At 41.7% G+C, this 24,983-nt stretch overlaps 3 protein-coding genes across 3 annotated transcripts; all 3 read right to left on the bottom strand.

Annotated features, from left to right (window-relative positions):
- Positions 1-1,967: 1,967 nt before the first annotated feature.
- LOC140945445 (uncharacterized) lies at positions 1,968-4,997 on the bottom strand. The gene is made up of 5 exons (XM_073394470.1): positions 4,588-4,997; positions 4,091-4,326; positions 3,512-3,801; positions 2,790-3,116; positions 1,968-2,151 (listed from the first exon to the last, which is right to left on the bottom strand). Exons 1-5 carry the CDS (start codon positions 4,718-4,720, stop codon positions 1,968-1,970), a joined length of 1,170 nt encoding a protein of 389 aa, XP_073250571.1. The 5' UTR covers positions 4,721-4,997.
- A 1,201-nt stretch (positions 4,998-6,198) lies between these two features.
- LOC140945444 (uncharacterized) lies at positions 6,199-16,886 on the bottom strand. Its single transcript, XM_073394469.1, has 4 exons — positions 16,770-16,886; positions 9,893-10,758; positions 9,528-9,850; positions 6,199-6,374 (listed from the first exon to the last, which is right to left on the bottom strand). Exons 2-4 carry the CDS (start codon positions 10,711-10,713, stop codon positions 6,199-6,201), a joined length of 1,320 nt encoding a protein of 439 aa, XP_073250570.1. The 5' UTR covers positions 10,714-10,758; positions 16,770-16,886.
- A 7,235-nt stretch (positions 16,887-24,121) lies between these two features.
- LOC140945443 (uncharacterized) lies at positions 24,122-24,715 on the bottom strand. The gene has a single exon (XM_073394467.1). The coding sequence runs from the start codon at positions 24,713-24,715 to the stop codon at positions 24,122-24,124; it is 594 nt and encodes a 197-aa protein (XP_073250568.1).
- Positions 24,716-24,983: the final 268 nt, after the last annotated feature.

The raw sequence follows: 24,983 nt of genomic DNA, 5'->3' as shown, positions 1-24,983 counted from the left end.
AACTTTCGACATGGTTGCAGAAAAATACTAACAGACACAACACTAATTTTGACATTTAGTATTCATCGGTTATACACGATCCTTCGTTTAGGAAAAAACTTGAAACTTGTGCGAACCGTGTTTATGTTTTTTACCGTGTCACTGAAATAAAGTCGGATCAGAATGAGACCCCATTGACAAGATAAAATAAAAATGATCGTCTGTTATCCTTATTAACTTCTTCGTCGTTATGGCGAGTATCAGTGCAATTTCATCGCGTTTGCACTTCGCTACTACTTGTTACAGTGGTCAATGCTAGAGGAGGTAGGGAGATAAGCTGTTGTAAAAACTTTCAAAACTTTCAAAACACATTAATAAGTCATAAAGAAAACAGAAAAGAAATTATTGTTAAATGAGCATCTTTAAATCCATAAAGCACGGCTCTGTTTTTAACTTCGATTTTCTTTAAAATAATAAGAAAACCAAATAGACCTACGACAGAGGTTTTTGAAGCTAAGGCACGCCAACCTTATAAACACTGATTATTGAGGATGGACAATGCCTTCTCGAAATGAAATTTAATGAAATAGGCGGAAATAAACAATAAAAACTTACCAGGTTCTTGCGCATGCTCCATCAAACCGTGAGGTGCCTGAAAAGGCATGAAAGGTAAAAAATTTTAGCGTACATGCACTTTGATTACCAATCAGGGTCAAAAGATCCCATTATCACGAGTATCTTAGCCTGCGAACAAGCTCTCCATTTGGGGGATATCGTGAAAAGAAGATGCGCGAGAGGCACGCGAGAGGAGACGCGAACTTCGCCGCTCGCTCACCCAAATAGGAGTGCTTGCTCGCACTCGCAGGCTACGAGTATCTAGGAGGCCAAGCCACTAATGCTACGACATACGCTATACGCGTTAACTAAACACGTTTAACGTACCTGAATATGGCGAGAATTGAGCGTATATGAGTCACCTCACCCTAACCCTAACGTAAACACACACCTTGACCTTAACCTCTAACCCTCACCCTAACCCAAACTCAAACCCCAACCCTAACTCATAATCAGTTCAATGTTGGTTCTCTCCATAACCAGGTTGAATTTGTTGTTGGTCAGTTCTCTCCCTTGCTTCGAGAGGGTACTCTGGTTTTCCTCGCTCCTTAAAAACACTTCCAAATTCCAATTCGATCAGGAACGCACCTAAGTGCTCCGTGGGTAAACAAATTACAAGTACAATAACTCACTGACTCATAAGACTGACAAAACAAGTTTTCTTGATCTCGAATATGGCATATTCTGGTGCGTTGAGATTTAAAAACGAAACGCTCTTCCTCGTCTTTGCTCAATTATGAGGGCACTCGGATTCCTTTGCCCCAATTCGTAATTCTTCGAGACTTTTAGGCATTTTTTGGACGAAGAGAGAACCTGGAAATGATATCAGGGAAAATTTCCAAAAAAGGAAAAAGTTTAGCAGGAGCTCTTTACAAGTAAGAAAAACGGATAAACCGTGACAAAAGAGAGATTAAGATTCACGTTTACTGCAAACGGCAAACGTTGGATTCAAGTTGAGAATTTCTTAGAATAGAAAATAAGCAGATAAAAAAACATTCCAGAACGATTTTTATGAATGAAACTGGCATAAAACTACTTATTTTTGTGTAGAAGCAATGAAGAGTAAACGGAAAATAAATAGTTTTCTAGTTATTATGGCAGATGTAGAGCTGCCTCGTCTGGATATACTGCAATAAATCATCATCATCATCACTATCGTCATCGTCATCGCCATCGCCACTCTACAGAAGGCTAATGTCTATAAAATGTTTCAGGGCCTGTTTACATGGAGGTGGGGACCCCAGATAGGTGAGGTAACATGTGGTGGGTCACCCTACCTTCCATGTACACGTGATCAGATTAAATCTGAGATTATATGGACAGGCGGGTTACCTCACCTACTTGGGGTCCCCTACCTCCGTGGAAATAGGCCTTTAGCCGATAGTAGTAATACTAACCGCACGTGGAATGTTCTGGATGGGCAAGTGAATTTTACACAATAGACTTGTTCTTCCTGTAGGTGTCAAGGTGTTATGGAACTCTACTTCTGCTAGGTCTTCGTCTTTAACGACACGAACTCGCAATTCAGTCTTGAACTCAAGATTGTCTTCTAATAACCTGTTCAAATGTAAAACAAAAATATCCAGGCTGTAATAACGGTTCTTTTACTGTAAGCTTAAAAAAAATGTCAAAGGCCTTACTGATTCAATTTGCATTTTTTTTTCTTTCCATGCTGGGATGAATTCGGAATCAACTAGATAGGTAAAAAACAGGCCGCAAACATTTTTACTCCCTACTGGCGTCCTACAGTTACGTCGTTAAAAACTGAGAAACATCGTCTTTATGTGTAATATTGCACCAGCGCGTGTATCACCCATACGTTACACGTGGTATTAAAAAAGAAAATCTTCAAAGAAGTGCTGCCAAAGTCAAAAGGATGCTTTTAAGCATTTTAAAACCACCGATTCGCATTATGATTCAATAGGCCATTTCCGAGTTCCCCCGGGCCTCTGTTTCAAAACGAGGGTAGGTGCTCAGCCTTGGATATGGAAATCATTTTTCTTTCTCATGCAAATAAAACTCATTTTCACAAGAAAGGTTGTGCACCTAGCCTCATTTTGAAAGTGAGAGTTTTTGGAACTCGGAAGTGGCCTACTGCAAAGCGGTTCTACTTAGGGATGGGGTGAGGGGCGGAATTTGTGTGGGCGCTCCACGTTCTTCGATTGGTATCTGATGTATTTATACAAAATGCTTACCTGAGGTAAACATCCACGTCTTCATCATCGAATGGACATATTCCTCCCGATACAAAAACAAATGCCTTGTCCTCTCCTGGTATCATATCTTGCTTCGAACTGCCATCAGCATATATCACGTCTCTATTTTCAAGATCCTGTATCACCGCATGTGTAAGGTGTGTATGACAACATATGAGGCGCAAAATGTTTGGAATATCCGGACGAAAGTAAGCGAAGAAACTTGCTGGTCTGCGCCGCTTCCTTAAGAATCGGGTCATGTAACTAATAATTCCAAGTCTTTCAACACTGGAGTTTTCTTGACGCCAGTCAAGAAGATAGGTATATCTGGAAGAACCAAAAATTAAAAAGTGAGAACCACGTTGAAGGGAGTTGCTTTGAAGCTTGAAACTAGAAAGAGCTTATCTCAGCGTGTTAAAAAAGCCAGTTAGCACTTCGTTCATGAGGCATCAACCTTTTTTCCACAACTAGAGTGAGAAGACTTGGAGAAAATAGGCGCGGGCTGTCAAATTCTCGAAAAAAAGAGAAAACGCATGGGGAAAGGCGAACGTAAACCTGATCCAACAGCATCCAACACCATAAAACAGATCTTACATGCCGTGTCCAATAATGTTGCATTTTTGGATGAAGTTGGACCAACACTTACCATTGTTGGATCCGTTAAAGCGTGGCTCAACTGTCCATCTATTCTAAATAACTAAATGATTTTTTAAGCTCTTTACCCAGAAAATCGCTGGACCTGGATCCTAACAAAACTCCCGTCAAACTGTGCAGGTTTCACCAGATCAGTGAGTTCAACCCATTCCTTTTTTTTCTCTTCGCAATTCAGGAACAAGACTCTAACACTGCATGTAGTGGGATCTGGTTTAAAGTCCAGCCGGTGTCGAAGAGAAACTGGTAGTTGAATTGTTACAGGCCTAAAGAACTGGGCAGCCCCAAAGCATTTAATTCGCAGAATAGGTCCAAGAAATACACCTTCCTTTTCACATTCTTCATTTAGAACTTCTTGTACCTGTACCATTTAAAAGAGTAAGCAGTTAATTTCATGTATTCTGTTAGGCTTTAAAATTGACATGGGTTCCCTACACGTTAATAAACAACATAATTCAAGTAACAAAAAGATCTCTCCAATATTCAGTAGACGATTTTTCAGTCAAGGCCCACTAAACTGGTCAATATTAGATCATCATGTTTATGAAACCGTTGCACTCTAAAAAGCCTTGGGGCTGATTTTATTTGCCTGAATATCAACACTTTATATCTTTATATAATAAAAAATGGACCTTTTTAGTCACACCAACCTTTAACTCCAGGGTAAACGGTGACTCAGGTGCAACAGCATTCTCAGGGATTGTAACCGTCACTCCTGGATAATCAGGATGACTGAATAAACCGCCAGTAGATGTGATGGTGAAAGTCGGAGAAGATTTGAGACGGCAAACCACTGCATATGTTGAGCACTCAGGTATATCAGCTTGAGCAACGGGAAAGAAAATGTCTCGTATTTCCTTGTGAGACGGGTGCTCATCTTCGATATCTGTTACCGATAAAAGATACAAGTAAAATGTGGCTATCACATGCACTTTCTTTAACTTCCTTTGCCAACTAAAAAAGACAAAAAGACTGACGTCATAGAAATCAAGACTGGAATTAAGCTTCAGATCGAGAGCGCAAGCGCAACTGCAACACTTACCAACACTATCTTAAAAAAAGAAAAGAAACCTTCCAGCAATACAGAAGAAGTACACCGCATCCTGCTTACAGAAACAAGTCTACTACATAGAGAACATTTCTATACCTTGGCGACAGCGTAAGTCCTTGGTTCCACTCACGTCTTCCCATTCATTGGTCTCCTTGTTGATTTGCCGTTTTATCACCACTTCGTAGCCCCGTAGGTCCGGTGCACTGTGAGAAAGCGACAAAGTCACCATGGTATTGAATTGCACGCGTTGGCCATCGCGGGAAGATAGTTCAATAACATTGCTGACAACGGCCTCGTGTTCCTGTAGTGGGGGTGAGCAGACACTGGATTTCCATCGGTAGACCACTATTGACGTAGGCTCAGACACGGCATTTGGATGGAATATAAGATGGACAGCCCCTAGTTTGAGGGCCCAGCGGGTACCTTCACTGGTCACTATTTTTCTGCAATGAGCCAAAATTCTAATAGTCGGTTGTTTTCAAAACACAGCTTTCACTAGTTCAATGTTCGAGTAAAATCTACAATAAATGGAGAATATAATATGTGAAGCTTTTTGGGGGATAATGGACAGAGACTGGACAATAATGTTTTTTTATTCAATGCTAGTCTTCTTCTTTATGACAATTTCGTCGTACTAGAATATAAATATAATATAATGTTAACTGTATTATTTAACATCAACTCTTAGCTGCTTTTATCCTCCAAAATTAGGATACCCTACCCTTAGCGTTGAGTAAAGAAACTAAACAAAGTCTGTCGTTATCGGATTTCAAACAATATTCTATTGAAAAAACAGAACCTTAACTAAATTTTGACTACGACGTTCAGTCGGATGCTCGTCTACGATGTATAATATATTATGCTTACCGTTACGGTATAAGGGGTATTCGATGCATGTGACTAGTCAGATAATTGTTTTAAATAAAAAATTAAGCATTGTGAAAAGAATGTAATTGTAATCCTAATGGGTCTCGCACACGCTAGAAATTCAAAATGCCGGGTAAAATATAGACTTTTTGCCTTTTACGCAAAACTTATGTTGTAGATGTAGAGTGCACACGGTGCACTCAACCCGTGCAAAAGAATAAAAGACCTTAAAAACATTAGGCCCCGTCCACATGTATCCAAGCCTGCGAGAGCAAACGCCTTTTTCGGTTCTTTGAAAATAGCATCTTTTTTCGTGGAATTAGTCTTCCGGCTACAGATAGAACTCATATCAGAATTAAACACGCACTAAAACGCAACTTTTAAAATAACGCTCTCCGGAGAGGAAAGGTCGATTTCCCCGATCACTGGTGTGCGGAAGGATGAAAAAGGAAAGCTATCGAAAACAAGACGTCTCGGTATCTCATCTCGCGCAGAACAAGAATGTTTCACTGCCACTTTCCTTTTTTTCAATAAGTGTAGCATATCTAAGTCAATTTCTCTCTTTTTGGGTAAAATGTTCAAGCTTGTTATCCATAGGCCTTCTTTTATAACCAGTTTTGAAAATCGACGCGTTAAAAAGGACTCGGAACAGCTGGAGATCCATGATAGCCGATCTATTACTAGTAGATAGCAAATGATGATGATGAAAAACGACTCAGCAGAGGTCGACCAACGCGTCAGAGGTACCTTTACACTAATGTACTTTGTACGTAACTTTTAGCTACTTTTCGCTTCCGTTGCCGTCATTGGAGGTTCCAATGAATTCTATTCAAACAGTACTTACTCTGTAATGACAATTCTGCTTTCGCCGACATATGCATTGCCTTCAACTTCGGTTTCATCCTCAGGCTCTTCTACAACTTCTTTAGAGGCTTTCACAGGTAACACCGTCTCAACCACTTCTTTATCTTCGCCAGCTTTCGAAAGCATTCCAGTTTCAGACATACTCATTACTCCTTGCGGAACATAAGATGCAATGATAAGATAAATTAGGATAAACCTGAATATGTCTGTATGTCTACGTATACAGCATCCCAGAAAGCTTTGTATGCCCACACAAAAAACTGTTCTGTTTTATTAAAAGCGGAAATCGGTAAATTCGACATTAATGGAACAAACAGCCTGCGTGCAGACGTGTCCTCTTTCCTTTGTTACCCGCGGAAAAGTAAGGAAGCCTTCACACTTGGTGCCCGAGTACTGTACTCGCTGGACACTAATGTGAACACACTCTTTTCTCAAGCATACCCACGCTAGAATTTGGGCACGGTGCCGGTGCCCGGGTACCAGGTCGAGACCTTGTACCCAGGCACAAAAGTGGGCAACGGGGCCCTGTGTGCAACGTTTTTGTTAGTTCTGTGGCCATCCACGGCTTTGTAATCGTTGCAAAGCTCATGTTTTTAAATGGTGTCTGACAGGGGGAAATGGAGTAACTATGTACACAGTTGCATATCGCGTACTTACGGCGTACACGCGACACCATTTTGGGCTGGTATCCATGCAGTGGATCCCGGGCAGTATGGACAGGCCCTGAGAAATCAAACAGAACGTTCGCATATCACCTTGAATTACTTTTGCTTGATCCGATTACTTTTGGTTTTTCGGTTTTAAATGGTAGCAAGCGAAATAAATGGAAGCTTTTCACTGAACATCGGCAAAGACTTGTTCTCACTAACGACTTAAATAACTGGGTCCCAGGGGGGTACTTCGGATGTCAAGTGACGGGGATGATCGAAGGGCCTTTTTTTGGGTTTGAAATTTTCGATTCCGGTATTACTTGGGTTAGGAAAATTTTGATTTACGTGGGGTCTTTTTTCGCGTATTCAAAACATTCTGCATAATGTTATTAATGAAACAGAAGATGTTCTTGGGTGTTTCGAATGTTGTTAGCGAGAAGGCTTTCACTGCTATTCGGCATAGGTTTTTTCTTGGGGGGGGGGAAGGTTAAATTTTGTGCAGGGATTTTTAGGGTCTTGTTAGAAACTGTATGGAGTTTTTTCGGCGGCGGGGGGGGGGGGGGGGTGGGGAGGGTTGATTTTTGTCCACATTCGAGCATCCCCGTAACTTGAAATCCGGAGTAGCCCGTCCCCCCCCCCCCCCCCTGACAACTGGGTGCCACAGAAGGAGTTGTTAGATTCAAAATAACTCAGCTTGCATCTGCTCACGTAAGGCAGTAAACCTAACTACAGTGGTAATCAGACATTTGTACGTTACGTCAGCCTAAAATTAGAAGCGGCTTTCATATGATGTGAAGAATTATGCAGATCTCGGAGGCTATTATCTACCTAAAATCCTCGTCGATCTGCAAAATTCTTCACATCATACTCACCCTCATTCAATAATCAGGGGCACCCAATGACTGTTTTCCGTAAAATATCTGTTTGGGGAAGCAAAAAATGCCTTAAATTTTCTATAGCTTAAGGAAGGGAAGGCTTAAAATTGCTAGATGACCACTCCATTCATTTACAATTTTCGAAGCGGCTTATCGAATAAATTTCCTACGATTTTCTAAAGTTTAATTTCGCGCATTTCACTCCCCTGGTTAAGCAATTTTTCGTAGAAAAACGAAACCTAAAATTTTCGGATTCGAAAATGTGATGGAGAGAAATTCTTACTTTCGTAAAACTTTAAATTGCACCTTAAATTGTCGGGAAAATAATACTGAAGCCCTTGTAATTTCGAAAAGACTTAAGTTGCCCTAGGATGACCGAACTAGCCTGCGTAGCACGCTTCGAAAAAGGTTGGGGATAGGGAGGAATGGAAAAAGGGAAGGGGGATTGAGCAGAGTTGGTAAGGGGCTCCCTTCCCTTTTCCCCGCTTTCGCGCTTTTCTCCCTCCCCCTCCCCTTTCTGCGCCTGCCACGCAGGCTAGACCGAACAGATTCAAATTCTGTAGCGCCGATTGCAATGCATAAAAGTACTCTGAATAGCCTAGAAAGTGTTTTCACTGTATGTGGAAGGACTGACCGTCGTTGGGTGCCCCTGAGTAATTGCTAAATGGTCAACTCGAAGTAGTCTCTTTTGCTGGAAAACATATTAGATCCTGCTAAGTTATCTGGGGACAGTTATTTGCGTAAATTAACCGCTAACCACACGAGGCCTGTTTTGAACTGCAATAATCGTCATTCTACTCGATAACTGACTGTTGAAGCACAAACTGTTAATGGGCTCTCACATAATATCGCCCAAATGACATTAAAAAAAAGATACACTGTTTTGTAACTGGTAACCGGGTTAGTAAGCGGGTTACCCGTTACCCGGTGTGCGACAAACGCAGACTGCAGACTTGCAGACTTAGCAGGTAATCGAGGTAAACATTGTTGTGAAATGCTCTAACAGATTCCCAATCCCTAAACTAGACTTAAAGTTCCACAACAATGTTTACCTCGATTACCTGCCAGTCTGCAATTCTGCAGTCTACGTTTGTCGCACACCGCACTTTAACGGCGAAAGAACTAATTTTTTCTCAAGCCTACATTTTAATTAGCCTGAATTTCAGACGATTTAATACTTTAGTTTTCTCTCTGTTGCTGAAAGGACAAAACGACTCGAAGTAATCCTCTGAAATTTGCTTGCATGCATGCAAAAAGCTATCGGGTAAAATACTGATTACATTCTGTTACAACTTTTGTTCATAAATAAATGTCTTCTTTGGCCTTGTAAAAAGACATTTTCCCTTCCTCTTGTAAATGACAATGAACAGAGGTCATCAGTGGGCGGGGGAGGGGCGTGTAGAAAAACTGATAACGTTTTTGTTGCGAGAAAGGATGGCATGTTCATATGAAGTAAAAAGAATTTTAACTACACGTATTTGTTTCAAAAATTCGGCCCAAACTTTTCTCCACTGATGCTCAGCGCAGGTTTTTGATAGCAGTCAAGCAAATGCCACAGTGAGTAGTTTCATCTGAAACTATTAACAACTGACTACACAAAGCATGAAGGAAGGTTTCGTTTGGCTATTTTCAATTTTGCGCGAGCCTTATTAAAAACAAAGACAAAAATAATGGCACTTCATAAATGTAAATATTTTCCATTTATAAATAATACTAAGTACCATTCTAAAAACTGTGTCTTATTGATGACAATTTCATTGAAAATTATTCCCACACCCACCTGTAATAACCGAAGTGGTCATTCCCTTTTTCTTCATCTCTAGAACATGTATTGCATCCATAGATAAAGGGTTACCACTCACATCCAGCCTCCTCAGCTCCTTTAAGTCACCAATCTCAGATGGCAGTTCTGTAAGTCTGTTATCATACAAGTGCAGCTTCTCAAGCTGGTGCAGCTTCTGTATACTGGTAGGTAAACTAACCAACTGGTTGTTACTCACACCCAGCCTCCTCAGCCCCTTTAAGTCACCAATCTCAGAAGGCAGTTCTGTAAGTTTGTTACCAGACAAGTACAGAGTCTCAAGCTGGTTCAGCTTCTGTATACTGGTAGGTAAACTAACCAACTGGTTGTTACTCACACCCAGCCTCCTCAACTCCTTTAAGTCATCAATCTCAGAAGGAAGTTCTGTAAGTTTGTTACCAGACAAGTACAGACTCTCCAGCTGGTTCAGCTTTTGTATAGTGGTAGGTAAACTAACCAACTGGTTGTTACTCACACCCAGCCTCTTTAGCTCCTTTAAGTCACCAATCTCAGAAGGAAGTTCTGTAAGTTTGTTACCAGACAAGTACAGAGTCTCAAGCTGGTTCAGCTTCTGTATACTAGTAGGTAAACTAACCAACTGGTTGTTACTCACACCCAGCCTCCTCAGCTCCTTTAAGTCACCAATCTCAGAAGGCAGTTCTGTAAGTTTGTTATCATCCAAGTACAGCCTCTCAAGCTGGTTCAGCTTCTGTATACTGGTAGGTAAACTAGCCAACTGGTTGCCACTTACGTCCAGCCTCCATAGCTCCTTTAAGTCACCAATCTCAGAGGGCAGTTCTGTAAGTTTGTTACCATACAAGTGCAGCCCGTTAAGCTGGTCCAGCTTCTGTATACTGGTAGGTAAACTAACCAACTGGTTGTTACACACATCCAGCCACCTCAGCTCCTTTAAGTCACCAATCTCAGAAGGAAGTTCTGTAAGTTTGTTACCATTCAAATTGAGCCTGATAAGATTTTTCAGCTTGTTAATACTTGTTGGTAATTCAGTCAGGTTATTGTAATTCAGCCTAAATTCCTCCACTTCAGTCAGTTCAGTGACTGCATCAGGTACCCTGGAGAGTCCTTTTCTACTTAAATCCAAACTTGCTACTCCACCTCCACCTTTAACATAAGGTTTTAATTTTGCACTGGAATGATCCTCCATGTTTCAAATTACTAAATGAAGGCAGCCTTGCCCTTTCTTTGTAATCTAAAATGAAAATAATAAAAATAGTAATTAGCAAATAAATGTTATAATTATTGATCACCCCTGACAGCCGTGCATCTTAAATCAGGGGCACCCAACTGTAGGTAGGTACGAATTGTAAAAGGAACAAAGTCCAACATCTTCACGTGCAAATTGAGTTTATTTTTATAATTCTGTTTACTGGATTACTGTGTGATAACTCGAATTCCCTCACGCACGAGCCACGAAAGGGGCAAAGTCCGACACTTTTACGTGCAAACTGTGTGATTCTACTTCTCATGCTGGCTTTTCACAGTAATAATAGTAACTTGAACGTATGAAGACATCTGTAGTTTTGTAATTAGTGCCTAAGCAAACTGGGCTCTTTTCTTTTAAGAAGCAAAAACTCATAACACTCTTAGAATTAAGTGGTCAGAGTTAAAGACTGTTTCATTAAAGTAGAATCGCACGTGATAACCTCGTGAATAGTGATGATGCAACCATCTACAGCAATGATGAAAATCTTAGCTATTAGGTATTCGACGACCTTCATTATTTTACGAAACCATGAAGAAACCTTGACTTCGAGTCTTCCCTCTAAGCAACGTTTGGTGAGTTGATATTGATAGTACTTTAACAATTTGTTTATTTTGCACCAGATGTCTGAAGGAAAGACAAAGAAATGTGAATTTATCAGATCGAATCAGCTATGCGCTACGCTTCTCGTTTTCATTAATGTACAGCAATACCCAATTTCGCACAAAACATAGCCTTAATTTAGGATTAAGACAGTAGATTGCCGATACTTGTACACTGAAGCATTCAAAATAGCTCATGCACGTAAAACGTGCAAAAGATATTTACAAAAGATATTTTTGTAAGAAAGCTACCTTTTTATTTAAAAATCCTGCTATTTTACACATATAAATTTTCGTGAAAAAAAGAGCTTCATGCTCTTCCTTTAGACCATTTGACAAACCCATTTATCGAAGACAGGCTATTTTCTATAGCATGGTTCGAACTTTATTGAACTGTAGTTTTCGTGCGCTTCTCAAACAGTACATTATAAGATATCCGGCTGGTCACGTTCACGTTCCCGTGTCCCCTTTATTGTGGGGCTTTTAAATTCCCTTGTTAACTCGCTGACAGCGTTAAAAATTTACGTTCTTTTTATTATTTCTTCTTGTTTCCTTTGTCATTCAATTTTCCAGGACCTTCTAATTGTTGGATGCGAAGAAGGAACAGGCAGTAATTTCATTTGTTATGCTTATCGGCCGAAGTCACGCACGGCAGTAACTGCATGTTAGGCAATAATAGAATAGCTGGGTTATTCACTGTCTTATTTATAAGCAATGCCTGTCACAATGTCTTGCAGCAACCAAAGCCTTCTATTCTCTCCTTTATTGCTAATTTTGTCCAAGCCGACAACTGTTCAGAATATTGTGCTGTATTATTTATCTATTTTCCCAAGGTTATCAGCTGCAATAATCGGTTTAACTGTCAACAAAATACTTAGCTATAATGCTTTGATGCTCTTAGCAGTGGACAAATAAATTATAACTCCATTTCTAGCATAAAATCTACAGCAAGAATCAACGACAGCAACTGTTAGCCAATTTCCTGTATTATGTATGTTGCGCTAGACTTCTGTCACGGGATTCATGCTATGTTGAAATCCATGTTGATACATGCAGGAGTGTCATGTCTGCGTTACAACTTTAAGAGCGGATGTCAGTAAATATCGACCAGAGGTCTACAAAAGTGAAAAATCGAAAATTCTCAAAAAAATTCACAAAGTAGCACTAGGTAAGCTATTAACATAAATGTAATTTTTACTTCGATCCGATAATTATTTTCCAGCATTTTTGCTGTTTATGAAATGACACAACCTCTAAAATTCTTTAATTCTGTCGGCTTGTTATGTTCATTGACGTCAACCGTTTATCATTAATTCAGCTATTAAAAATCAAGCTTGTAGTACCTCCGAGTTAAGTTTACAAATGACTCTTTTTACCCCTTTTTGTCACATTATTTTTGACCGACAAAAGCACCACACATTGACGTAATTGTGCCCTAATTCGTCTACTCCGAAGACAGGTCGTGGAGAAAACAACGCGTTCACGCTTTACATCATCAAGCTTGCTATATAAATAAAACATCCAAGATTCGGTTCTCCAATTAATGTCGTCGCTTCTCTGGAAACCGATTTTTTTGAGTTATGTTTATTTCATTCTATTTTTTTCCTCAACGTTTTCGGGTACGCACGTACAAACCGTGCGTACAAGTAGCTACTCCGCTGTTTAGTCTCCTTAGCCCTGAACGTTCCTCTCTTGCGGTTTTCGCGGGAGTTCAGGATGTGGTCCACCCAGTATTTCACGTCTCCTTTAAATGAGAGGCAGCACTTCTTGTTTACCGTTTCGTTATCAGACAGCGCTTAGGCTCTTAGCCTTTCATTTTATTTTGATCAAATTTTTATCATTTAGTTACTCAGTATACGTTCGATCCTGTCCTTGTGAACTTATAATTTTATACTTTAAGGGAGCTTAATTCCTATATTAATTTTTTCTTCGTTTAGTGTCGTCCAAAAGACTCTGTTTTTTGGCATTTTTTAAAAAAGCAAGAAAAAGAAAAGTCAAGGTCTATTTTTTTTGGACTTAGATTAATTCTTTCAATCTAGAAAATTAGAATAACATCATTTCGAGGCATAAAACGTTCGGTGGTGTATCCTCTTTGCTTTTTACCCTTTTTGGGCCTTTTTTTTATGAAATTGACTATCAAATTTTCCGCCATATTGAGTTTGTGTCGATTTGGTGACCATGTCTTGTTGTTTTCAGTCTCCAGGGCAATGATGCTGGTGTTTCAGGCCTCCCGTTCTCAGATTTCTTGTGATTTTTTTTTCACCCCACCGACCGACCCACCCAAAACCAGGAAACCTATCCGACGCTAAACGAACGAAAAGGGGATGACTTAAGCCTTATGGTTTCTTTTTGGGCTTCCTCACCACATTGCTTCTGCGTGTTTCTGTATACTTGTCTTTTGCTTTGTTTTGTTCTTTTTTGTCAGTAAAATAAACTGAAACTGTACAAAGACCCTCAATATTCCCTTGGAGGTTCTCGAACGCGCAAAAAAAAAATGAAAAACGCGATGATTTATTGACCGCAAGGGCAATGGGGTGGGGTTAGGGCTCGTTACTGCGCTCCGGTTCACTCGTACGCTGTCAAATGGTCCCGAAATACAAAATGAAAAATGACTGTGGACAGACTATTCACGTCTAGACATCAAGCATCTTTTAAGATGGGACTTATCGCCTCTCCCTGTTCATGGAGTTGAGTCAAGGTGTTGACGTTAATTTCGTGATGCCCTGCATGTTGCCAGGACATGTTTCAAAAGGGCCTTTCCAAACGTACGGAGTCCGCCGTCACCTTGTCAACCGCGCGAGAAATGATGTACTTCACAAAAACAAAGAGAAGTTATTTTCGATTTGCCCCGCCCCCTACCCCCGAAAGTCCCCGACAGGACCGCTTCAAAGTACTCCCCATGTGGTCGCGCGGGGGATAGTAACAGGTCTACCTAGTTGCATCCGTGCATCAATGACAGTTTAGCTCAATCAGAAGCCCCTTTTCCCTGGCTAGTTCAAGGTGTGTGCTCCTCCTTTAAGCTGTTGTTTTCGGTTCTTACTGAAATTTTTGATCTTGAGGAAATTCAAAACGACAGGAGCAGGTTATGGGCTTTTTTCCTAGCCCTAATCCTACATCACGGGAAATCCCTCAGGTTAGGCAAGAATTCGATAATCCTTCCATAATCATCCATTTTTTCAGCGCGTGAATTGGGTATTTTTAGCTTATTTCGAGGAAATACTTTTTGCTTCAAACCCAGGGTGGGCTTTTAAACCCATTTTTTAAGCCAAATGGTTTTTGCGAGAATCTGCTTACCCGAACTTTTCGCATAAAAAACGACAAATACCCGAAAAAAAGTTGGTGGTGGTGGCATATTTCTGATAAATTCAGCTCAATGTCTAGTGAAGAAGAGTTCAGATCCGTGCCGCGCGCCTCTCGAGGCGAGGCAAGCTTTCAGTCGAAATGCGAGCCCAAAAACAGGTGGTAAGCGGTCAATCTGTGAAAGGTAACGCAATCTCGTCGTTTGAGAGCAGTCGAAGATGCTCTTGCCGATGCTGTCCTTGATGTTTTTTATTTCCAGTATCTAGGAAACCTATGCTAAGGTATGAAACATACACTCGTAGGCATTGTTCTGTCCGCTAAAGTCTAATTCCTGAACGCAGAAACGTTGTGCTGTTTGAAGTTTATTATTGTGCTTTGCCCTTTGACAACCTTACGTCACTCGTGCGTTTGGTAGCAGAAGATGGCTAAACTCTGCTTTTCTTGCTGGAAAACGGCTTTAAATTTTATCAGATCGCTCGATAAACACGTGTTGGTTTCTGATAGCTGATAACGTTAAATCACTGTTGCTCAAACTGATTTCTTATTGCATTTTTCTGAGTTTTTAGCATCGACCCGCTGAGTCTGGAAAGCTCAAATTTCAGAAAAGTACTACTAGTATTTTTTGGCCTCAAACATTTTCTTTTAAGTTGCCCGTAGTTGTGAAAACAGATTTTGAAAGAAGAGATAACGCTCCTTAACGTGGTATAAGACTCGTTACTGAAATCGAGGTACCAGTCGACGATTTTGGGCTTTGAAATTTGCCATTTTTTCATTGAACGAAAACGTTCAAAATATTGAAAATAATGAAAAATCTCCAAAATATTGCACTTTCGTTCAAACTGAGTAAATCGCCACTTAGAATGTGTGCAATTAAGTACTCTTCTGAATAAGTTATTTGTTGTCCACATTACAATGGATTTGAATTTTAAAACGATTTTTTTGCGACACATGGTCTTGGGCCTGGAAAACCCGGTCCGAGAGCCGCGAAACCAATAACCCCCCCCCCCCCCCCCCCGAACGTGGAAAATAATTATCGGATCGAAGTAAAAATTACATTTGTGTTAATAGCTTACCTAGTGCTACTTTGTGAATTTTTTTGAGAATTTTCGATTTTTCACTTTTGTAGACCTCTGGTCGATATTTACTGACATCCGCTCTTAAGCTTTCAACATGATGTAGGAACATGTTCAGTCGGCTAATCAAGCAAAAGGAAACGCTAGTCTATAGGACACTTAATGATGTATGATGTCCCTGGGGTAGGGCATTTGAAGCGAAAAATGCTTTTAGTTCACATCCCTAGCCTATATATAAGAAGAAGGAGAATTCAAACACCCTTGTCTCCCATACCTTAACATAACATTGAGAGATGAATACATTACTGAATTCCGCCTCTTGATCACGATTTTATACGCTTCACTTCAGACTTATCATTCTGAAGTTTCAATGCAGGAAAGTTATGAGAAATGCGGTAACTGATTATTAAAGTCACGCAATAACTTGAGTAACATAACTTGAGTTTTCTGGTATCTTTTGGTTTTCTAATGTCTAAAAAAAAAGTCAAAATGTTTCTCTAATTTCCACCTACAAATCATTTTGTCAGAAAAATTTGCATTTGCTATCGACACGTTTCAATAGGCGCGATTTCATAATGTATCAAACCCACCTTGACCTAGGCATTTAGTTTTTGAACTGCTTCACCACATTTCCTAAAACCTTTGATTGAAATTTATAAGTCTTTTATCGAAGTTCTTAAATGTAAATAAACTTAAAATCGTCCCCAAACTTGAACAATTAAACAACCGTTAAATCTGAGATAAATGTTCAAAAACAGCTTCATTGTTATTCAGCGGACGAACCGTTTACGATAGCTACTCAGAGTAGCATGGTTCTGTGTTCTAGAATCTCCAAAACGAACTAAAGTTCGCACGGCTGTTATGGGTAAAGCCTAAAGCGACAGTTATACTTATTTTCGAGTCGTAATGAAATATGCCGAACTTCCGGGCCGAGTGTAAAAGAATGCAAATTTACTGACTCTATTTAACAGGCAGCGCCTGTAAGTGTGCAAAGAACGAAGTCACTAGTCAATATCAAACATACCTTTACAGAGACACGGCTGTTGATCTGTAAAAGAGAACTTTTGAATGTCCTGGACTATTTATCGTGAAGTAAGCATACTCTCCTTTACGTCTGTACTATCGTCTGAGTCATTCTTTTACAAGCTTGTTCCCAGGATCTCTCTTCCGAATGCCAAGCCGCATTCAGACTACATGGCAAGCAGTCTCTCCTTTTTCTTAGTCCGTCGACTCACCGCTCGACGCTCTCTCTCGCGCACCTAAAATACCCTCACTAAATCTGACGAAAAAGAGAGACTGCTCGCAGTCTAAGCCGCATTTGACAAGGGTATGCAGCTGGCCTATGGAAAGCTCCGTTCGTTTTTAATTCTTGAAGCAAATGCACTAAAAATAAAACACTCAGGTAATTTGGAAACAAGACGCTGAAACTTAACTTATTAAAAGGTTTTAACATTCTCTTGGGCATATTTCGAGAATTAAAACAAAACTGAATGCAAGGCTTGCAATATACGGCAAAGGGCTAATTTATTTGAGGCCAATATTTCGGCTAACAAAATAAGGGCCAGAGCTACACTGAAAGGAAGGCTAATTTTGTCAGCCGTATAATATCGGCCTCCTCAAATATACCCGGTTTTTTGAAAACCGGGAGTACTAAAACTTGTTAGCCTCTCGCACTGATTGGTAATATTATGCCCCTTCTCATTGCAAAAGTAAAATCTCACCTCAAAAAGAAGTTCTTGAAAACACGAGCTTCCATTTGATAGAAAGGCCTGTCTTGAAGGTAACAAAAGTGAACCTTTCCTCATTCATTAATCTGGAAAATAAGGCATTTTAAGGGACAATTTTAGCGTCACCAATTGCAATGCCATTTCCCCAATTCACCCCACTTTTTATTGCCTCTGGTCTCCCCAAAACAACCTTAACCAACATTGCTCAATAAAAGCAGCTTCTACAGCACCAATTTAACGGCTTGCTGACTTGGAACATTAGCAACAGAGTGGGTCATTTGCTTGCATGCAAACAGCACAAAAACCTGCATAACAGTGCGGAGACGCATCAAACTTTAAAACAACCACACCCCCGTGGAATTTAACCAGGCTACCCCGAATGCATACTAGATGATAGCCCTGTGTATGTGCAACAATATGACACCCAGCTAGACACAAACCCCTCCTGAATTTGAGGGAGACACTGAGCTTTGAAAGACAGGGATAAGCCCTGGCACAAACATTCAGCAAATCCGCGGTCCAACACAAGCATGCTCTTAAGAACAACCCCACCCCCCTGGAATTTAACCAGGCTACTTTAAATTCATATCAGATGACAGCCCTGTGTCTGTGCAACAACATGACACTTAGTTTGACGGAAGCCCCCCTCAAAAAGAAATAGCCGGCTCCCCTCGTGCATTTTTTCTGGAATTTCCACTGATATTGTCAATTTCAGGAAGTTATTTGGAGCCCATGGTTAAGAGCTGAGGATGGATAGTCCTGAAGAGGGACATTATTATTCTTACACTAAAAGCATCCTGGCTTTAAGCAAATTATGCTTTGAAAGATTGCTTGCAATATGCTGCACTTGGCTTAAGATTTCAGACCAGCTGGTCTTCCAAACGCCAGGAAAAAATCAATCAGCCCTTTGCCGTATTGCCAGCCTTGTATTCTGGAGAACCGGCAAGAAAGAACCGGTCGGTTTTATTTACGCGTTTAGGGGCGTAGCCAGCTTTCGACTAGTTGTAGGTCTGGCTCACTTTCCTTTCCACACATCCTACCAAATTTCGCGCATGACTAGTACCCACTGACCTCACTAACACTTTGAGCTCTTAAGCTTTTTAACTGACCCCAACAACCCATAATTTACTACAAGCGGTAGAGTGATCAAACCAAAAATTTGTAGGCCCGGGCCTACAGGTCTAAGGAACGGCTACTCCCCTGGCGTTGATGGACCTCTGCATTCAAAGGTTTTTACATTTCGAGAGGTTATCATTTCTCTTCGGTCAACCTCCGCCTAGTCATCTAAATCCCCGATATTCTCCACCAAGAGATCTGAGGGAAAAGTGCGGCTGTCGAATACCTGCAGAGAAAAGAGTCCTCTGCCAGCAGGGAAGCTAACAGCCGCTCCCTCCCCTAAAAAAAATCGCGAATAGTAACTCGCTGTTCTCACTTGCCAGATCGATTTTAGGGCCACGACGACGGCGACGGCCCGGAGAAGGAATAAACACTACCAAGCCGTTTTTCGACCTGCCGTCGCCGTCGCCAATGCTGAACTGAAGCTCCCTTTTGTTTAATGTGAACCGGTGCGGCTACGAACAACTGTGTAAATTCCCTGGCCTAGGGACAAGGTAGTAATAATGTCTTCTTTACTGCAGACTAAGAAATTAGACTCAGTGATTTGGGCAAGTACCCCCGGTAAGGATACCCAAAACACTGTTCCTGCATCTGAAAACCGTTTTGGGTGGTTCCTAGTTCCTACGGTGATCGCTCCCGATACTAACTTAATTTTTCTTCCTTTAAATTCGGTTCCAAAACGGAAACAACCCTTTTAGGGCTCTAAGTCTCCGGCCAAAGCCCAGAATAAGCTGTGTCAGTTTATAAACTGAGACCAGATTGCAGCGACAAAAATAACTGAAAGAGTACTGAACAGAGAAAACAAACGTCATGCTGGCAACGTAATAGGCCGAGGACAAGAAAATTAAAAAAAAGAGTTTACCTTATTCTCTCCCTACGTAGTGGAAGCCAGGACAGTTTTGGATTCTGGATTCCACGCTGTGAATTCCTGATTCCAGGTACTGGATTCCAGTACAACTTGGATTCTAGATTCCAATCCTTAGTGGGATTTCGGATTCCTTGAGCTGTATTCCGGGTTCCCAAACCGAGGATTCCGGATTCCAAAAGCAAAATTTTCCCGGATTCCGGATTCCACAAGCAAAAATTTTCCAGATTACGGAATTCGGATTCTCTTAGATGGGGCAATAATTGTTAATAATTTCAAGTCCCGACTGGTTTGCTTGCTATCCAGATAATGTAAGTGTTTTTAAAGTATTAAATAGCAGCACGAGGCCATAGGGACAAACATCCCTGACTGAGTGCGACAGGAATTGAACACCCAGTTGTAGACCTGGATTAGCCTGCGAGTTAAGCTCCCCGGGGCGCTCTGGCGGCGGGGCGGGAAAAGGAAGGAGGGCTTGCAACAACAGGTGCGTCTCTGGAATTTGAATATCAGCTGCGAAAACGTCGATGCGAAATGCTGATTGGGGCAGATGACATTAGTAACGACGTCACTACCCTTGGCACGTATTTTAAAAGCGACATAAAAAGTGATGTAACGTCCACTATTTAAGAAAACACGACGTGAAATGAGAACAAAAAGGACTGAACCTCACTACTTCCGGTGCTAAGTTTCCCGCTCTAACACTGCGAGGTTGGTTACACTGATATCGGACAGGTTTCTGTGCCACAGTTTAGTGCAGTGTAAACAGGTGTTCATACTATACTGGATAGCTTTTCATGTCAACATGAAAAACTCGCCGTTATAGTGTTGACATGGCCATGAAAATATTTTACCAGTGTCACATATTAGAAGTAAAGCTTGTAACAATTATTACCGGTGTATTAAGCCGGACAAGAAGACGAAGTGAATTGAGCAACTTCAAGATGGCGGTTCAACAACAACTCTTTAATCCATGAAAGCGAGGCCAATACGTCACGACTTACAATATCTCAATGTTAACCAATGTTTACCAATATTGTCACATCCTCCCCTTTTTTTTTTTTTTTTGATAATGGCAAAACTTAACAATGATACTGCAAAACTAAGCTTATTAAACAAAGAATATACTGAAAGTGCAGTGTGTTATTTTCTGAACTACTGTTCTAAAGTCTCAGTTCCTGGAAATCGATGTTACGGAAGAAAAATAAAATGATAACGATTAAGTCTTAACATAGTCTTGGAATCTAACGGGCTCTTTGATGACACGTCCTGAGCGAGTACGCACAGGTGATGATTGCTTGATGGACTTTGCTTCCAGGTGGCCCTTCTGGCTGTTCGCAGCTTGTGTGTTTAGCAATCCGGTATCTGGACTCTGTTGGGGTCCAGGTAGTGGATCTGGTGCAGGAAGTGTATCTGGTACTGGTACAGGAGGGCTCTTGACCAGGTGCTGCCTATTGCGTCTATAGGTGGACCCGTGTGACTGGATTTCGTAGGACCTCTCATCTAATCGCTTTGTCACTTTACCCTTGTCCCAATCATGTTTGCCGAGCACAAATGGCTTCATTCTGACAGTGTCGCCAACATTCAGGGCTGGAAGATCATGGGCTAACCGGTTGTAATAACACTGCTGCCTCTTTTGGTTTAACTGGAGTTGTTCCATCTCATAGAGATTTGGTGGGTTTCTGGGTTCCAGGAGTGATCTTGTGGATGGTAGCAGACTTCTTGTCCTTCTTCCCAGAAGACGCTGTGCTGGGCTACTAGCAACACCTTGAGTTGGTGTGTTCCGGATATTGAGTAGAGCCAGGTACTGGTCTTCTCCTGACTTTGATGTCTTGCGTAACATTCTTTTCGCAGTTTTCACAGCCGATTCAACCTTTCCGTTTGCTTTGCTGTGGTACGGTGATGTGGTAGTGTGTTCAATGCCCCATTTCTTTGTAAAAGACTTGAATTCGCTGGATGTAAACTGGGGACCATTATCTGTGACCAGTTGCCTGGGGATACCATACCGCGCCAGGTGTGACTTCAACTTTTTGATCACAGTTGATGACTTGGTGTTGGTGAGTGGATCCAACTCCCAGAAGTTAGACTTGTAGCAGACGGTGACGAGGTACTCTTTGTCATGATAAGTGAAGAGGTCTGCTCCAATTTTCTCCCATGCTCCTTCAGGGACTTCATGAGACATAAGCGTCTCTTTGCAAGGTGTCAGTTCATTCTCTCTGCATGTCTCACAGGTGCGAATCCACGCTTTTAATTCCTTGTTCATTCCTGGCCAATAGACATGTTCCCTTGCGCGGCGCAGGCAGGCTTCAATTCCTTGGTGTCCGCTATGGATGTCTTTCTTGACTGCTGCTCGCATTCCTTTAGGTATCACAAGTCGCTCGCCGCGGAATATCAAGCCGTCTGTAACTGCAAGTTCATCCCTGACACTGAAGTAGGGGGTAACGAGGGGTGGTAGTGATTTCTCGTCTGCTGGCCAACCTTCTTGTATTATGCATTTCAGCTGTTGAAGAGAGGTATCGTCACTGGTGTGCTGGCGGATCTCGCGAATCTTCTCTTCAGGCATGATCAGATAGGAGAGGGCATTTATGGTCTCGAACTCTTCTTGTCCACAATCAGAGGTTCTCGGCAGGTGAGCTCTGCTGAGCATGTCGGCTAGGTACATTTCTTTACCATTTAGGTATCTAACTTCGATGTCATATGCCAGGGCGCGCATTAACATTCCCTGTAAGCGCTTAGGAGCTCTGTCCAGGGGCTTCTTCACGATGCTTGCAAGTGGTTTATGATCTGAATACACAGTCACAGGACGACCAAACGTGTACTGGTGCCATTTTTCTAGGGAAAACACAATCGCGAGCATCTCCTTCTCTATGGTGGCATATCTGGCTTCTGCTTCACTCAAAGCCCGGCTGGCGTATGCTAGTGGCTGCCCGTCTTGAAGGAGGGCGGCTCCCAGCCCCTGTCCACTAGCATCACATTGGATCGTTAGGCTTTTACTTGGATCAAAGTAGGCTAGTACAGGTGCTTGTGTCAGCAAGCGCTTCATCTCTGTAAAAGCTTTCTCGTGCACAGCATCCCACGTCCACTCAGAGGTGGGGCGGGCTAGGTCATAGATTGGACGCATCACATCAGACAGGTTTGGAACAAATTTAGACAGGTAATTCACAGTTCCTCTTAGTCTTTCCACAGCTGCTTTGTCTTGAGGAGGTGCCATGTTTTGGACTGCTTCAACTTTGGAGGGGTCTGGCTTGAGGCCATCACTGGTCAACACGTGGCCCATGAACGGGATCTCGTTGAGACCAAAACGACACTTCTCTTTGCTCAAGGTGATACCCTTATCGACACAGCACTTGAGGAAGGTACAGACACGTGCATCGTGTTCTTCATCTGTTCGACCCCAAATAATCACATCGTCAGCGATACAGCGGACTCCCTCAAGGCCTTCAAGAGCATGATGTAGTCGTTTTTGGAAGATTTCACTGCTGACTTTCAAACCAAATGGGAGACGAAGCCACCGATAGCGTCCGAAAGGCGTGGCAAACGTGGTCAACAAACTTGATGCATGATCGAGCTCACAGTGAAGGTACCCAGACTTGAGATCACAAACAGAGAATACTTTCGCCTTGGTAAGGTCTGGAAGAACATCTTCTAGAGTGGGAAGCTTGTAGTGTTCACGTTTCAGTGCTTCATTAAGAGGTCTTGGGTCAATGCAGATACGAATTCCAGCTTTCTTTTCAGCAACAGACATTTGACTGACCCAGTCAGTAGGTTCATCCACAGGCACAATGATTCCTGCATCCACTAAACGCTGAAGTTCATCTCTGACAACTTGTTTTCTAGACTCAGGCAGAGTGCGGGCACAACGGACGACAGGGGTGGAACCTTCAGTGGTTGTTAAGTGAACTTTCTTCCCAGGTAGGGTACCAGGGGTGTCTTTAAAGGCATCAGGAAACTGTTTGAAGTATTGGCTACCATGGGTGACAACATTAACTGCTTTAAACTTGTCATAATGGACAGTCATGAGATTCATCTTCTGTGCAGCAATACTGCTGAGGAGAGGTGTGAAGTGGTTGTCAACAATGACAAAGTCCACCTTGTACTTCTTCTTAGTGGTGGGGTTCTTGACTTTGACCTCACACTTGCCAAGGGCAGGTAAAGACGTTTTGTTCCACATCTGAAGATGAACCCTCTCAGGACGAATAGCGTGCTGATCCCCCAGGTAGTGCTTTGGAAGAATACAAACTGTAGCCCCACAGTCAATTTGCATTCTGACAGGCCTTTTGTTGATTTCCATCTCGCAGAAAATAAGCTGGTTGCCAGGGTTTACTGAGTTGACAACTTGATCTTCAAAAGCTGTTACAGTGCTAATTGTTCCAGTGCTGCTTTCAGATGAATCAGAGGAGTAACCATCAGCAAGAGAGTTGACACCTTGGTGTTTACACTTCTTTGAGGCTTTGAAGTGATTTCTTTCACCACAGGCAGCACAGGTTTTTCCCCAGGCAGGGCACAATTCTTTTTTCATCACATGAATTTGAAGACAGTATAGACACTTCTTCTTTGCAGGTTTCTGATCATCACTTTGGGGAGGTTTCTTGGTTTTATGCTGGTGTTTATCTAGGCCTGACTTCTTTGTCTTCTTCGATATATCCTTGATCTTATTAATTTCTTCATTATTCAGGGCCTGTGAAGAGAAGCAGCTTCCATTCCTCGACAGATGTCAATAGCTTTATTCAGAGTCAAATCATGAGTAGAGAGTAGCTCTTCGCGTGTTTTGTCATCCGAGATGCCTAAGAGCAGGCGGTCCATAATCAACAAATCTCGCATGCAGTCACAGAAACCACAAGTTTTAGCCATGTTTCGCAGAACTGAAAGATACTCATCAATTGACTCACCAGAAGCTTGATCTCTACGGTTGAACTGAAAACGTTCAAAGAATTCCTGAGTTTGACCGAGAAAATGCTGATCGTACTTGACTAGAATATCTGCCATCTTGTTACGGTCCTCGCCTTCGGAGAATTTCATGCCGTTGAAAATTCGCATGGCTTCTATTCCAATGCTATGCAGTAAAATGGCGCACTTGTAGTCTTCTGGCTGGTTGTTTAAGCCCGTGATGATACAGTAATTTTCCCATCGTTGTTTCCAGATTTTCCAGTTGTCGGCCCGATCGCCTTCGATCTCTAGAGGTTGCGGAGGAGAAACTTGTGGCCGACGAAAAGCAGGAGCTGAGGCTTGCGGTCCAGAAGCTTGACTGTCAGAATCAGTAGGCATTGTTTACCGCTGCCACCATGTAACAATTATTATCGGTGTATTAAGCCGGACAAGAAGACGAAGTGAATTGAGCAACTTCAAGATGGCGGTTCAACAACAACTCTTTAATCCATGAAAGCGAGGCCAATACGTCACGACTTACAATATCTCAATGTTAACCAATGTTAACCAATATTGTCACAAAGCTGAAGAGGCAGTCTCCCTAAAAGCGGTCCACTCGATTTCGCGACAAAAAATACTTTTCCTTTATTTTTTGTCGGTGAAGAGG

The sequence above is a fragment of the Porites lutea genome, chromosome 8 (genome assembly GCF_958299795.1).
Source record: "Porites lutea chromosome 8, jaPorLute2.1, whole genome shotgun sequence".
NCBI lineage: Eukaryota > Metazoa > Cnidaria > Anthozoa > Scleractinia > Poritidae > Porites > Porites lutea.
Note: the sequence above shows the minus strand (reverse complement) of the source record. Positions and strands in the feature narration are given on the sequence as shown.